This window comes from Toxorhynchites rutilus, chromosome 3 (assembly GCF_029784135.1).
Source record: "Toxorhynchites rutilus septentrionalis strain SRP chromosome 3, ASM2978413v1, whole genome shotgun sequence".
Classification (NCBI taxonomy): Eukaryota; Metazoa; Arthropoda; class Insecta; order Diptera; family Culicidae; genus Toxorhynchites; species Toxorhynchites rutilus.
The window spans coordinates 172458549-172475821 of NC_073746.1; the positions used below are offsets into that span (position 1 = coordinate 172458549).

The 17273-nt window shown below is 38.6% G+C and overlaps 1 protein-coding gene and 1 long non-coding RNA gene across 7 annotated transcripts in view; one reads left to right on the top strand and one right to left on the bottom strand.

The window, feature by feature from the left end:
• Positions 1-13094, top strand: part of LOC129775621 (uncharacterized protein DDB_G0283357) — a 166655-nt gene extending 153561 nt beyond the window's left edge. For 5 of the 6 annotated variants that reach the window (XM_055780579.1, XM_055780578.1, XM_055780576.1 and 2 more), the window contains exons 6-8: positions 2738-2944; positions 3009-3397; positions 3465-13094. In XM_055780579.1, coding sequence (XP_055636554.1) covers positions 2738-2944; positions 3009-3397; positions 3465-3518 — 650 coding nt within the window. In that variant the 3' untranslated portion in view covers positions 3519-13094. The remainder of the gene's footprint in view (positions 1-2737; positions 2945-3008; positions 3398-3464) is intronic. The other variant, XM_055780581.1, reaches the window with a different exon arrangement.
• A 2714-nt stretch (positions 13095-15808) lies between these two features.
• Positions 15809-17244, bottom strand: LOC129775631 (uncharacterized). The gene is made up of 3 exons (XR_008742990.1): positions 16621-17244; positions 16328-16416; positions 15809-16268 (listed from the first exon to the last, which is right to left on the bottom strand). It is a non-coding gene; the product is annotated as an uncharacterized LOC129775631 (long non-coding RNA).
• Positions 17245-17273: the final 29 nt, after the last annotated feature.

The window sequence follows — 17273 nt, forward strand, 5'->3', positions numbered from 1 at the left end:
AGTAAAATAAAAACTATTAAACGGCTATTTCTCTATTGGGCGAAGCTCCGGCGCGTTGGACGGGTTCATTTGCTTTGGCACGAAGGTGACCTCGTTGGCTTCGTACCACTCCAACACGTCCTTTGAATAGTGGCACGAAGCGAGATCCGGCCAGAAGATGGTCGGGCCCTCGTGCTGCTTCAATAGTGGTAGTAAGCGCTTCTGTAGGCACTCCTTAAGGTAAACCTGCCCGTTTACCGTGCCGGTCATCACGAAGGGGGCGCTCCGCTTTCCGCAAGAGCAGATCGCTTGCCACACCATGTACTTTTTGGCAAACTTGGATAGTTTCTGCTTGCGAATCTCCTCCGGAACGCTGAATTTATCCTCTGCGGAGAAGAACAACAGGCCCGGCAGCTGACGAAAGTCCGCTTTGACGTAGGTTTCGTTGTCCATTACCAGGCAATGCGGCTTCGTCAGCATTTCGGTGTACAGCTTCCGGGCTCGCGTCTTCCCCACCATGTTTTGCCTTTCGTCGCGGTTAGGAGCCTTCTGAACCTTGTATGTACGCAGGCCCTCCCGCTGCTTGGTCCGCTGGACGAATGAACTTGACAAATTCAGCTTATTGGCGACATCCCGGACCGAACTTCTCGGATCACGTCTAAACTGTGATCTTTTTCACTACGCGCTTGTGATCTTTTTCACTGACGGAGCATCCATTTTTGCCGTTCTTCACCTTCCGGTCGATGGTTAGGTTCTCGAAGTATCGTTTTAGTACTCTGCTGACCGTGGATTGGACGATTTCCAGTATCTTACCGATGTCCCGATGTGACAACTCCGGATTCTCGAAATGAGTGCGCAGGATTAATTCACGACGCTCTTTTTCGTTCGACGACATTTTTCCAAATTTACGAAAAATTTACAGTGAAGCATGGCCAACGTGATCTATACACTCTTATCTGATTATAAGCGAAAGCTGAAGATATAATTCCTAAAAATTAAATTTCTACAGCGTTTTTTCCGTGATGCAATTTGATGTGACACACCCTTTAGTTGGTATCTCCTCCTCTATAATTTCATTGATCATCGAGTAAAAAGTCGTCACTGCTACTTCAATGTTTTCCACACTTGTAAATATATCCTGCCAATTGATATAGTTAAGCTTACACCTAATTGATTGGTAATTTGCTTTAGTGTAATCAGAGACTTCCTCGAATTCATATTCAAATGGTTTATGCGTGTTATCTATAAATATATAATATTCGATAGCTGTGTGGAAAACTTCATTTTTCCAAAGTGGAGTTAATGATTCAGTCACACAAAAATCTTCGGTCATATTTGTCATTTCTTCAAGAAGCATTTCTGTCGATTATGAACATTGTTTATTTGATTCAACCCAAGACCGGCTATTTTATCAAAAATAAATTGCAGAGTCTTATTATCACCAACAACTGGAAGCAAGATAAATTCATTGTCAAAATCAGTGATAAAGTACGCATTTCGTTGATTGAAATCTCCGTATATATGGATTTTTGATTCTCCTAGGTATGGTATATTTTCCTTGGCACTCTGAATTTGAACACTACCACTTTAGTACGGGAGCTAAAACCACCTTCAATTCCGTCTTTTACTCCTGCAGACGTTGAATTCTTCATCTCAGTCTCCTCCACCACCAGGGAATTATTTTTATGCTTCAATTGTAAATGGTTTAGCATATTCGATGAAACACAAAACAAACAAACACCAAACAGTTAAACAAATTTCGCCCTGATTTTTTTGAAAAAATGGTTTAATTAATCGCGATTACTGTGATAATTATTCGATTTATTCATATTTTGATTCTTCATTGTTCGATACAAAATTTCTCTATTAAAATTGTAAATATTCGATTATTTGAATGAATTTGAATGAATCAATCAAATCAAGCAGAAAGTGAAGTGAAAACCAACAAATTTAATCCGGCTATAACCCAATGCAGCGGTTAGTCAAAGATGACCCAAAACTTTATTTAAGAGCAAGAGATTGGTGCCATTCGAAATTGATCTATGTTCCTGAAAACGCTGCTTAAACGTTTGAAGCGTTTGCCCTAAATGAGCTATTGTTTTCTTGTATAAAGACTTCTTACTACAAAATTCATTCACCCCTGTTCTTGAAAAATGTTCTTGGAGCGGTTCCGACTAACGGATTGAAAATGCGTCCAGTTTTCATCGATGCAGTTGTAGAGTAGGTACTGAGGTCTACATGGACATTTTGTAAAACCAAACCCTGGTGAGATCCACTTGCTCTTTTTAGTAGTTATACGGAGACACTTTGGGCCTGATCACGAACGTCACTTCACGGTGAAAACGGAATGAAGTGCATTCAAATTGTATACAATTCATTTCGTTTTCACCGTGAAGTGACGTTCGTGATCAGGCCCCTTATCCTCGTTTCATTATTCTCCAACAGAACATATATAGCAACAGCCATTTTAAATCTGATCTCTCAATAAACCATTTTTATTTTTTTTTTTCATTCACATTTGAATAAATGGTTATTTATTACTTCGATTGATTTTGTGTTTCGTTCAAATAGTAGAACTGCATGCGCTTTTCCACGATGATCCTAATCTAGATAACAGATCTAGAATAAACTTTTTCGTGTGTGTGTAGGTTGCCTTTACTGTCTTTTTTTTATTTAATTGTAGGTATCTGACACAAAATTAGATTGCGACTGAAGTATTTTGAGAAGATACACATCATGATATCTCTCATCTTTTCAGGTCTTCCAATATCAGTCAACTCAAAGTCTGGATTTGGTCTAAGTTCAGCGACACCGTCCGTAGACAGGTATGCGGCTCTGAAAGATTTAGACGAGCAATTCCGAGAGATCAAGTTCGAATCTGAAGTGAACATCATCAATAATAACACCATCAATGGCAACGGAACGAGCAATGGAATCCATACGAAGAGCGATGCATTACAGAGTAGTATAAGCGAACGATTCCGATTCGAAAAGGGGGTCAATATTTGCTGATTTTCTTTATCTTCCAGCATGTACTGCGAATCCCTTCAAAACTGCGAATCCGTTCCAGCAACAGACACACCAACAGCCCCAACAGCAGCAGCAGCAGCAAACACTCAACTGGACCATACCAGGCTCAACGCCGCCAGCGGTTGGTACGGCAACGAATGGTTTCTACGCGACATCACCCTACCAGAGCAGTGGCCACATGCAAACGCATTTACTCAATGGAAACCCCGCGTGCAACGGAGTCGGTTTCACCAACGCCTTCCACTCTCCGATGAGCAACGGATATGGTCAAGCGCTGCCACCCGCCATCTCCCAGGGATTGCCACAAATGAACGGCGTAACAGTGCCTAATGGATTGCACCCGCAGCCGATGAACAACATCTATCGACACTTTAGCAATCCGTTCATGGTAAGCAGAGGATTATATTTCTGGTAGAGAAAAAAATAAGATCTAATGGAAGTTTCCACTTTCTCAGTCCGCAGGTACGACCACAGCGCCGTCGTCAAACTCAAACAATCCTTTCTTATGAGTAGTCTCATAGATTCGCATAATTTCTAGCAGTAGCTGCTGTTTGCTGCTGTGAATCCGAAGTAAGAGTAAATAGTTTCTGTAAATCACTTCGATTTCAATCAACACAACGGAGTATTTGAATTTTATGTTGCACTATGTCCGCGGTTTCCAGAAGACAAGCAGAAAAAGGTGTTGGCCCTACCATTAATTTGAACTCCATTAGGCAGGATTTCATTGGTATATTTATAATATATATATTGGTATATTTATAAAGCATGAAATATGGACGCAATTGTGAGAAAGGAATTAAAAGATCATGCATGCATGGATCAATTATAGTTTTACAAAATGATGGACTGCAGATAGCAATAGAGAATCATGTCGGGGTGTTGAATGTATTCAATACATCATAATTGGATTTTTCTAGTATGATAAACAGAAGGGAGAAACTTCACAAGAGTATTGCCAATGTGCCGAAAAACGAGGTGATAAATTCCATTACGCAAATTGATCATATATAGAGTAATTTTATTTGTGTTTTTTTTTGTTTTCAATTCCACTGAGTGTTGTAGATGTTTTCGACGCCAACTGCTATAGTCTTTCAACTGTTATCGAGAATCTCATGTTTATCACAGATACACACACAGCTAGCAGGGTGAAACGTTTATTTCCTTCGTATATCGTGATCCACGGTGCACTGTTTGAACCATTGACCGGAAATTGTTCTCTGCGCGACTGCAATAGCACAGCAATTGAAGCCTGTTTCGTCCTTTTTTTTGGATTCTAGTAAGAAGTTTTGAAGGGAAGCTTCCGAGTGGTTGAGGAAGTTTCCATGTTCGTATCCGTGTCTCCTAGCCATCTCGCGGTAGAAATCACTATCAAATGGAAGCCCTGAAGACCTACTGTAACAGAAAAAAGCTGAATTGTACGTTCCAACTCATGGTCTTACTAATCGTGAGTGCGTGAAGAACTGTATCATTCAAAGTTTGTATTATCGCAAGTATGATCCCTATCTGGACATCATCGCAACGTCGTCCATCAACACGGTTTGTTGAAACCTGGTGGAAACCTAGAGTACGTAATCTTCATTTGTCCACGCTTTGAAGCTATGCGGAAAGAGTTGCCTCTCCTGTGTGTAGAAAATAAGGCGGACGAATTATGTCGAGGGGAAGGGACATGGAACACTGTGTAGTTCGTCCGCAGTTTTTATTCTGCGAAGGAAATACTACCGCATGACATCTCGTTTCGCAATATACTTATCGTGTTATCGTCTTATTTTATCGTTTGTTGTCAAGTAAAAAAAAGTTTTGATCACGTAGCGTCCCTAGCCCCACTCCAGTGGTACCTGGAGCTGGTCAGTAGTTTCGTGAACAAGACGCTGTTTCGACATGTTCCGATATTTCTCAGACATTTTCGCATTCTAGACAAAGAGGCGATCTTGGGTGTCCAAACCAGTGTAGGAACTGCTTGAAGCAACCGTTACCAGATAGAAACTGCGTCAGATGGAAATTTATCTTTTCATACTTCCTGTGATACTAAAACCACGCCAGAATAAACACTCAACTGCTTCGCTTCCAAGACACATTTATTATGCTCTCGGCAATAGTTATCACAGATCTTTAACAGACTAATCACCACATCTCCCCTCGTTTTAGAAACAAAGACTCAAAGATTACAATTTAATAATGATCTAAAATGTTAAGAATTCAATATTTAATATAATCCACTCTATAAATCGGCTTGGAGGTTTAATCACACGCTTGGGACAAAGATGCTCTGTTGACTTGTCTTCGACACTGGATTTCGGTTGAGTAAATCGTTTGAGTTTACAGTGGTCTCGTTGAAGCCCTTTTCGTTAGCATTGTCGTCAACTCTTTTTAGATGACTCGAATTCCTATCATAAACTTTTCCTGACTCTTCACATTGGGCAGTTACTCGTGGGCCTTGTTTACCTACAACGGTAGAGGCGAATGAACGGCAAAGTTTAAAGCCTCTCAAAAACAAAGAATGGAATGGAATACCTACAACGGTCATGTGGCGGAAGGTAGTGGTAAACTTGTTGGTAAGCATGGAATTTTTCATTAACACTTTATCGCCCGTAAAAATCTGTGATGATTTGGCTTTTCGACGTTGATCTTCGGCCATCTTCCCCTTTTCCTTGATGTGCATGTCTCTATCCCTGTAGTCCGAAGAAGGCAGCGCCGTGTCTATGCTGACGTCATGTAACGATGGTAATTTAGTTCGTATAGTTCTACCGAACATCAATTCACTCGGAGTTAATCGATAGTCATCAGCAAATAATCTCCTGGAGGAAGCGGCCCGAGAAAGTAAATTGCCCCGTCCACCAATGGCTTGTCAGGTAAAGTTCTCTTAGTCATAGGTTCTGGTCGATCTGGCTGGTTTACTAGTCTACATCCTGCACAACCATGGACCATTTGACTAATAGAATGCATGGTGAGGCTTCAGTATATCATTTGCGTAGTTCCATACTCCCTTCTGTATACTTACTCTCTATGTTTGCGTTTCTGGATCATTAGCCGAAGCTATCTCAACCTTAGGAACCTTAGGATGACCTTCATGGAACTGTAGAAGGACTGCTCCTAATCCAACTGGGAACGCGTCTGCCACAGTTTTGAGTTTTGGGTCGAAGTGAGCAAGTGTCTCAATGTTTCCGACCAGCCGAATGAGCTCGTTGAAAACTTTTTCTTGGTCATCTTCCCGGACAAAAGTTGGTAAGTTCGCGCAATTTAAACGAGATAGTTGCTAAGTTTGGAATAAACGATCCCACGTAATTTACGAAGCTTAGGAAGGTCTGGATTTCTTCACAACGTTTCGGTGGACGAAAAATTTGTATTGCTTTGAGGAGGCATCATTCCATTCTGATTGAATCGCTGACCGCTTAATTCGATCTCAGTGCGCTTGACAGAACATTTAGATTGATTTAGAAGAATCCCGTATTCACTGAGCTTCTTAAGGACCTTCTCCAGAGTCATATCGTGCTCCGTTTCTGACTTGCCTGTTACAACAATGTCGTCTATAAAGTTTACCGTATTCTCACAATCCGGCAAAATCTGTTTTAGAATCTTCTGGAACATTTCCGGCGCACAAGAAACCTCGAATACCAAGCGCTTATATCGGAAAAGTTCTCGATGGGTTATGAAAGTGATCAAATGTTTGCTTTCTTCGTCGGGCTGGAGTTGATGAAAAGCGTCCTTTGTATCAAGTCTAGAAAGATATTTGGAACCATTAATGCTCCAAAGTATCTCCTCGATCATCGGCAACGGTCGTGTTTCTCGGAGTATAGCTTTATTCAGTTGTCGCATATCGATGCACAGTCACATGTCTCCACTGTCTTTGATAACAATGATTATCGGTGATACCCAACGGCTCGGTTCAGATACCTTCTCGATAATGTCTTTTCTCAACATCTTGATGAATTGGTTCACGATGACTAGGCAATCCAACGACTGAAACGCCTAGTTGCTTAGCTGTCGACCAGACACAGCCTTAAGCTGTTTGCGCCCACCGGGTGCGACAATCTCTGCGCCAAACATAGCGATTACTTTTAAGCAATCTGTTTGAGCATACGTTTTGAATCTTCGATCAGATTCACGAATCCCCCCGATCACGTGCACTACATTTCTGTTCATGGCTTCCCACGTGCGGTAATCAATGATGTTAGATTTGACCACGGAGCAGTGTTGCTAATGGTCACCATCGTATGACTGTTCATGGAGACGTATGTGCTGTGTCATTAATGAACATCATAAAATGAACAGTCAAACAACCGTCGAACTAAAAATGTCATATGACATTTCGGCTTTTTTTCGTCCTATACATTAGATATCCATCGCCCCGTAATTAAACAACAGTGTTCACGGGGAACGTTACCGCTGAAAACGTTCATTCAACACATTCGCACTTGATAGGGGAGAGTTCGACGGTTGCTTTGATATAGCAATCCGTCTGAATACCATCCATCGTGTATGGATGTGTGAGTGAGCAGGTGGATGTATATGTGCAGCTACGCTTGAATGCAGAATAAAGGGAGAAAAAGAATGCACACCACTGCAGTTTTAATGTCAAATGACATTAAAACTACAGTCATATTAGCCGGAATTGAGGGATGGTTATGAGCACGAATGGTAGAATGGAAATAGCATATTTTCATCGCTCTTCTGGGTACGGTCGACAGAAAGAGAAAACATATAAACGTTTAATTGATAGTCATGTTTGCGGCTGTGCGTTTATTTCTGATGTGACTGTTAGAACCGAGCAATGCATTCTTGGTTACATTCGCAATACATATTGAGCCGTAACTCTTGAGCAAGGGCAGTAGGTGATGGTTGAGAGAAATGTCGACCGTTTACAACACTGCCACGGAGTCTCTTTGCATCTCGATTAGCACACCGCCTACTTTGACCCAAATAAACTCATCTGAATCATTCCCAGAAGAAACCGGGCCTGATTCTCGAATACACTTCACGGTGGAAACGAAATAAACGGCACGCCATTGAACTACGTTTTACGAGTTAGTAAAGTGTTGAAGATAATGATGAGTTTTCAGGCAGAATGAGCACTTTTCAAATAAAAAATCATTAATGAAAATTAACTGGTATTCAATGTGAGTGGAAAACTTTGTTTTCTTCATGTGATATAATAATCTCATACAAAAATTTCATCTGAAGATAATTTGATATTGACGAATTTACGATGGATGTTTTGTTTTTTTGGTATGAAATTCGTTCAAATTTACTAGAAAAATCAGAATTTATCTTCAAATTTACCGGTTTCATGTATTCTTTCCACGCTTAAAAGGTTAGAAAATCATCATTTTACAATGTGCTATGTATATTACGAGGAATGGCTTGTTATATGTATTGTAACTTTAATTTTTTTTCGTCTAAGTAAACGATGAATAGGGTGTTTCGCGCCAAAAATACTGCAAATCCTTCTCGTATCGGCCCCTACATAATCAATGATATCAGCAAATTTGATATGATATTGGTTTCATCGCAATTATTCATAGTATTAATAACCGGTATGCATTATCAAACTTAAAATTTTCGAAGATTATCTATGACTTTGGTCAAATCGCGTGTTGAAACCATCGTAAATATACAAAACTCCAACTTTCTTACCATATACTGACGACATTCAATAGCTGAAATGAATCTAAATTGAAATAAAATGAATAATCACCACCGAATCTTGCTTTTCAGTGCGTAAAATAAACAAACACCCTCACTTTTGTGGTTCTGAACTCTAATGTAGATGTCGCATAGGCTGATTCAGCTTTGCGTAAATTCGTCAATTATAATGATAAATTTAGTGGGAAACTAATCTCGTATCCAGATGTCGACACCGTACCGTTTTCATCGCGAATACGTTCCATTCCGTTTCCACCGTGAAGTGTATTCGTAGTGTATTCGAGAATCAGGCCCACCATTTCAACGAATTCAAATTGTGTCTCATCATTTTTATCTTCATTCGCATGTAGGTCCCGAGCGAATTGCGTTCGATTTCTCTTCGTTACTGGATCCGAACCGGAAGGAATCATTTGCTCTCAAGTCCTGTTCAAAGATTTATGTCTGTTCGAATTGATGCTACTGTTTGGTCTGTTTGATGATGAATAGCAAACCAAGGCAAAATGCCCACGCTTCCCACATTTCGCGCATGTTTTATCTCGCGCTGGACAAAGTTGTAGTCCATGTGAGCGACCACAAAATTTGCATGATATCGCGACGCATTGACGGTTATCTGCAGGCCTAATCGCTTGCAAATGAGTATATTTTTTTCCACCCGTCTTATCTTTGGCTAAACGTGATGTTTCAAATACATTAACTTGTTTACTAACTTCCTCTAGTGTAAGATCTTTCTCTTGGAGTGATTTTGCTTGTAATAGATTGGGCACAAACTGGAGCATCTTGTCAACAATCACAATGCCGCAACTCTCCGTAGCTGATTTTCCGAAAATACATTTCGAACCATATGTTTGTACACGCATCAGAAACTTTTCTAGGGTCTTATCCGGTTCTGGTTGCATAGTCCAGAATATGGGCCTGATTCTCGAATACACTTTACGGTGGAAACGGAATGAAACGTATTCGCGATGACAACGGTACGGTGTCGACATCTGGATACGAGATTAGTTTGTCACTAAACTTATCATTATAATATCAAATTATCTTCAGATGAAATTTTTGTATGAGATTATTATACCACATGAAGAAAACAAAGTTTTCCACTCACATTAAACACCAGTTTGATACGAAGAAGTTAATTTTCATTAATGATTTTTTATTTGAAAAGTGCTCATTCTGCCTGAAAACTCATCATTATCTTCACCACTTCACTAACTCGTAAAACGTAGTTCAATGGCGTGCCGTTTATTTCGTTTCCACCGTGAAGTGTATTCGAGAATCAGGGCCTATAAATCGTTCACGGGCTTGCCAGAATACTGAGAAAAAATCCTGGCCTCGTCGCCAATTTGTTATAGTATAACCACGCCAGAATAAACACTCAACTGTTTCGCTTCCAAGACACATTTATTATGTTCTCATCAATAGTTACCACAGATCTATAACAGGCTAATCACCACACTTCCTTCCTTCCTGTCGATATTGAAATACGTTGGCTCAGTCCGGTTGGCTGTCCTTGAAATTGTTCGGAACAGAAAGAAGTTTTTCATCAATTTTCGGCGCATATCCATGTGAGTATATGAATACGCTTGGAAGCTCGGGAGCACGCAGAAGGATTGGAGTATGGTGGAGAACTCTGAACATGGATGAACAGACAACCCGGAGAAATGATGTCAGATAGACAGTTTCGGTTAGGCGTCGTGCACAAATTACGTAACGCTAAAAATCCGGATTTTGATTTCCTATCTCTAATACACAGAAAGTAACGCAACCTAGAACTACTCCCCCCCCCTTATCGCGTTACGTAATTTGTGCATGACGCCTTAAGTCATGGTTTCTCAGACATTTGAAAGTGACATAACGTCACCTCTTCATCAAGAATGTGGTAATGTGAATGAAATATCGGAGTACGCGATCTTCGTATGCCCAAGATTTGAAAGAGAGAGAGAAAGAGAGAGAGAGAGAGAAAGAGAAAGAGAAAGAGAAAGAGAAAGAGAAAGAGAAAGAAAGAAAGAGAGAGAGAGAGAGAGAGAGAGATAGAGCGAACAGACAACGATAGTTAAAACCGTAACTCGAAGAGATTGACAGATTGACATGATGTGCGGTGATACGTAGATCCGAATATCCTCAACAGATTCAGCATGTCCGTAGCCCTGGGTAGCTTCATTACCACTTCGCTTCTTTGTTTTTAAGAGGCTTTAAACTTTGCAGTTCATTCGCCTCTACCATTACCATGGATAGAACTTCGTCCGCGTCCACGAGAACCCGAATCCCTTTCGATAGATTGCTTAAGACGCTAGTTATTTTGACATGGAAGGGCGTCACTGCTAGTATAAACTACAGATTCCTTGGTGAATGTTCTGGACTTGTGATTGAAGGGTTGTGCCAAACAGCAGTTCTAGAGGCTTTAACTTTAAACGCCTTTTTCTCGGAAATTTGTTTTTTACCCCCTTTTCGTTCCGGACGATCACATATGCAATTTGCAACACATGTAGTTCGTGCTCGGTGAGAGATTATCTCGAATTACAAAATACGAAATTTTGCACGGTGTGATAATGATAGTGATTGTATCGACTTCTCAATTCGATTTACATAATAGGATTCAATAGCTTTGAATTCATTGCAACCACTCTCATCGAGTGCAGGTTCCCACGTGATGCGCTTCCTACGAACAAAACAAAAATCGAAAACAAATCTATCGAGTGATCAGTTTTCCTCCTAGAAGGAAAACTTTCAATCACTTACATTTCTCTAACTGAGTAATAGAACATTCTGAGACTCTCCGTCCTTTAACCTTCTAGTTGAATGTAGCTCTACCATCGTTTGCTGGATCAAATTGCATTTATACATTGAGCTACATTTTCTTTCGACTCTGCTGTAAACAGAAGCGGCAATCTGCTAAAACGCAAACGAGGAACATCGCTGATGGAAATTACCGGAGCCCATTGGGAACACGAACTACTGCGAGCACGATAACAGTGAGAGCTAAGCAACAATTGTAAATAAAACCCGCTCGTGTAATTATTTGTGTCTACTTTTCGCGGAAAACTGTCCTCAATTACACTTAAACCAAAAAAAAAAACGAAACATAAAAGAAAAGTCGCCATAATCAAATATGCATACTTACAATAAAAAGCGAGGGTTGTACAGAAGAAAAACACTCAATTTTAAAAACGAATTCAAAACTGAGCGATAATAGAGTAGAAAAACACTATTTTTCTATTACTTTTTAAATTCATATAACGAAGTGTTTTAATTTGAAAGTTTAAAGATAACTAACATAAGATGCAAAAAAACGAAACCGAGTCCGATATTGATGCTCTTATATAGATTACGTTATTATATACACACACACACATACTAACAGACACTAGTGCTGCAGGTGCAAACCAGTTCTTGTACATTTTTATTATAAATTTTCAAACCTAGAGGATTCTTAAAACGTTACACAGATGCAAAGTTACAGTTTTACAACGGCAACAGAAAAAAAAAATCGATCGATTAACTTACAATAAAAACATAACATAACATGCTCAAAAAAAACTCAACACAAAATACAGAACTTAGCCATTCGATAACACTTTGAAGTATCTATTGAAACAAAACGCAAATATTTAGTCGTACGATTGTGAAGGTTATTCGAGACGAAAAAAAAACGCTTGTGTGGCCTTATGTAGAAAAAGAGTTTTATCAAACAAATAATGTTATAATAATCGGAGGCAGGAATAAAAAACAAACATTTGATGAACTATACGAAATTGAACGCCTGTGAACGGATTTTCAAAACTTATCCATTCATATCCAAAACTTTTAGAGCCAATTCCTGCTTTCAATTCTTAAAAACCGATATGCGCTGTTTCATGAAAGGGACAAACAGTTCTATTTCGCTGTTTTGCAGTGTGTCGTTTGACACATTTTGATAAATCCATTGACGCTTTTCGTTCTCCACCCATCCATGTCACATAGACTACCCTAGGCCTATTTCAATTTCCAACATTTAATCCAACTGAAGAAGGCAATTCTGTCCGGGGTATGATAAGATAGAGCTCGAAAAAGCGAATATTGTATCCGTTACTCAAGTCATTAGCTCTGTATCTTTATAACGTAGCAAAAGAATGACAATGCAGGATTTCCTAACACAAAACCTGGTTTTTATCTCTAACCCCAGAGAATCATTAAAAATTTAAACTAAGAAAAAAAAATCTTTAACGAAGCAGATATATAGTCACTTGTATAATTGCAAAACAGGTGAGGATAAGAATGAGATCAAATTATTAAAGCATGGTTCATACAATTTTAAACGTTATTACGCTGATAAATGCGAGGAAAATGTTAGCTGTATTAAAAAAAATGGGGAAATATCTACTACACAGTTAGTTTAATTAGTGATAATAACATACATTTAAAAAGCCCTATAAAAATAAAAGGTTAATATTTAATATTTATAATGATCACCTTGGCCTATTTATGTATTTGAGAAATTGTCCTAAAAATCATCATTTCATCATCATCTGAGACGAACCAGCCCAGGAGGCTGAAAGTCTCAAAAATAAAGAATAAAAAAAATCATTTCATCAATTAATCATCGTTCATCAACACGGAATGATTTATTCATGACACGTATTCATCACCGAAATGGAACTTTTGGTGTTTTAATTTGCGTTTTTTGTCCTCATTTTGCCAATGCACTTTTCTAGGCAAACATCATATTTCTTCACACGAATATATCACTAGTCTAAACCCACCCTTAAGCTGGGTTCAGACGGTGCGAGTAAACATACGAGTCGGTCTAGTCAGTTACTGCAGTGCAGCTACTCACACCATGTGAACACATCATGCCAGTTAGTGTCATGTGTGATCCGGCGTGCGAGCTACTTCAAAGTTTTTTGAATTTACTCGCACTCGCATCCCTCAAGACGTCAAAAATAGAATTTAGCGCTCGAATCAGGGATGCCAAATGTAAAAAATGTCTCTATTTTTAAGATATTTGAAAATATGCGAAGATATTTATAGTATTGAAAATTATTGGAAAAACAAATAAAACCCTCATAGTTTCTAAACGAAATCGTTGTTATTTTGTTTTGCACGCTAGCAGGGCACGTTTTCTTTTTGAGATAGTTTTCTTGAGAATCTAAATATAAAATCATTATCGAGCAACATTTTCATTCAAAATTCACTAACAACTTGCAAAAAAAGTATTGTTCTAAGAAACAGAATACATATTCCATTTAAAAAAGTAGATTTTCATTCATTATTTTAGTTTTTGACGCGTATTTATTCCTTCAGCAAACCTACTATCATTTTTATTTCACAAATTGGTACACGAAGCTGCTGTCAAGGCGAAATAAATCAAATTTTGAAAAATCCTTTAGACTTCTATTTATAGCATCACATACTTTCGGAATTATTATAGCTATGGATGCTTTCGAGATTCTAAAAAAAAATCACAGGAGGGTTGTGTCCCTGACACGATCGCATAGTTGACGTAGGATTCCGTTAGGCTATCTGTTGATTTTGGATATGTTTGAAGAATTACATCGTTAAACTCTTTGATAATGATTTGGTTTTAATGTCTCTGTTGCGGAATACAAAAGGAGGAACAAAAGTTCCCCCTAATTTCATGTATTTGCAATACCGATTTCTCCCAGGCAGCTTGGTTTTGATGTCTCTGTTAAGGACCGGCGGAAGTGTCGTCATTTTCGACCAATCAGAAGTGGATATTTCCGTTAGGATAGGGGTTGGGATTTTTCAATTGTTCGATAGTTAGTTTCATGACATATTATTTTCTTCAATATAAAAAATTGTTATGAAGTGCCGAAATCGATCGACGCAAAAATTTCATCAATCCATCATGGAATGACGAAAATCGAGCACACCGTGAAAATTGTCCAATTTCAAACGCTTATTTTTGAAATTGGACAATTTTCACGGTGTGCTCGATTTTCGATTTTCAATTTGTACCCCAATATGTTTTCGAAAGACGTAATCCTACGTCAAAAATTCTGAAAAAAATGTTCTGTATCTCGACACCTCCTCGATGGTCCTCTTGGATATCGAGTTAGGGAGAGTTGACTGTAGCAATATCACAGAGACGGGCACAGTTCAGAGTACACAAATTACGATTTTTCGCGTGAGTATAGAATGTCAAGCGGTGCTTGCTCACTGCCCATTACAACACGTGCTTTATCATTTTGGCTCAGGAAACACACCTTTTTCGGTCTCAGAATCGAAGTTAGGGGGCGTAAAAATAGAATTTTGTTACGTAACGATCACGGCTACACCATCCTCCACCGATTTGTTATTTTGCTTGCAAGAAGTTTAGTGTTTTTGTGATGAATATGGACATGTTCTGTGAAACCAATGTTGCAATTGTGAACACACAGGTCTGTTAAATGAATTTGTATAAAAACGGTATGTTTTCAAAGCATTTCATAGAATTATTGAGACACTTTTGTTTGACTCATAGCGAGGGCAAGGTGGCCACCATTATAAGAGATGTGATTTACCATAAACGCACCTTTGAACGTACCCAATTGACGAATTGAATGAGAACATCAAACCACTTGAATTGTTGTATGAATAACTCTAGGCACATTCATGATGAGTTTGATGTTTTTTCAGGTACCAAATATAATAATTTTTAATTATGATAATTTTGCGAGGGTTGCACATTAAGCACGTTATAGGTGATTCAGGAAAAATAACACATCCCACGATATTACCAGGCAGACAAAAAATATAATCAGTCAGCTTCACGAATTCCTTACACAGAAACTTGTTTTTCCTTTCTGAAAATATTTGCGCCAGATGACGCATAATTAGTAGGGTATCTTTGCTCCACCTGTTTATCATCAATTTTAATTCCTTTAATCATTTTCCACTTACCAAAAGAAATGTGTTTGTACCCTATCCTACGCACTTTGAACACCTTTGTAGCACGTATGTTTTCCGTATATTTTTACCGTTGAAAAATGTTTAAATTTCTAGTAAAACTCGCGATACGAAATAGAAACTATTGTTTTATTGCTCGAAATGAGATAAAATAGTGATCGACTGATCTGGCGTTTTATTGTCTAAGAGCGAGTAGTGACCGGCTGATCCGACTTAAATGCACTGAGAGGAAAATTTAGTATATATGACGATTTTTTTCGTAAATGTTACCAATTCGTTAGTCATTTTCTACCCTACTAATCATTGGTACATCTTACAAAAGGAAATTTGTAGGCATTATTTTTGTAGGATGGTGGGCATGTTGGCCCACCATTGGAACAACATCAGTTAAAACGTTGTTTTTTATTTGTAAGAGATAATGATAAGGGATAATGACATTATGTTGTTGATAATTAATTCTTATTTATAAAGCTGTCTTCAATCATACATTATCTTTTACACAGTAATTTCCTACATCCTACATTCTACATCTAAACATTGCTCGTGCAAATAGACAGATTTAATCGCAGCCTCGACCGAATCAATCTCATATGTTTTTTCAAACCCTCACTCATCAAGGTTTTGCTCCTTTTCCTGTTGCACATTTTCATCCTTTAGGACTGGAACAACTGATTAGTTGGCAGTTGATGGGACCAGATCGCAGTACATTTCATCCGCATTATTTGCTCTCCCGTTTCCTGATGGAGGATTATGGTTAGTTATAAATATGGGTTTGTGATGAAACATATGTGATTACCTGAGATTTCTTTGTGTTGCACATGCTCAGTCTAATATACATTGAATATTCCACCAGTCAACTGTGCAATTTTAATCCAAGGTTAGAAGCTGAAAAATAAAAGAGAAAGGATTGTGTTGAAGTTTATTTTTATAAGATTCGGTCTATTAAGATTTCAATACAACGAATTGAACTTTTGTTTTCCCGCAGCGAAAACAAGTTCTCGATATCTTTGTGGTCAAGAATTTGTTTTCGCCGAAGAGAAACAAAAGTTACATATATTTGAATCTAATAAAAACCAAAAAAAAACTTACCTCCGAATAGTTTTGTTTCCTCAAGAGGAACGACGACTGCGAAGTACGCACATTACAGTTCCTAGAAATGAAAACAATCAAGGTTACACATGCTATAAAGTAAAATGTACGAATCTTTAGTAGGGATGTGTATTGCATAAGACATCCGTTTTACAAAGTTTTGGTAATATGTACAAAAAATGCGTACATTTTACCAATGTTTCAACTACTAAAGATTTGGTAGCTGCATTTACTAATGTTTTCCTCCAGTGTAGTCAGCTAAGGCCCCGTGTAGCGAACGAAAACGAGAGTACAACTGAGAATTTTATGCTACACGGGGGGGATGCAGCGTATCAAACTACCTAACATGTCGACCACCTAAATTCTGTTAAGGAATTCACAAAAATCGATTACGAATTCATTTGACTTAAACATATTAAATTTATAAATTCATTATTTTTTTAATTCAGTGCTCCTCCTATATCATCCGGAGTTGCACTAGTGAGTAGTGGGTTGGCAGCTATCTTCTCGAATGGAAATAGACAAACACGTGAAGCCTGACGTTTGTAGACGGCTGCACTCGGTGTTCGTAGCTTCACTACTCTGACTACATCGTCGGAGCCAGGGTAGACTTCGATGATGCGTGCTAGAGGCTACTCGATAGCCGCGTTGTT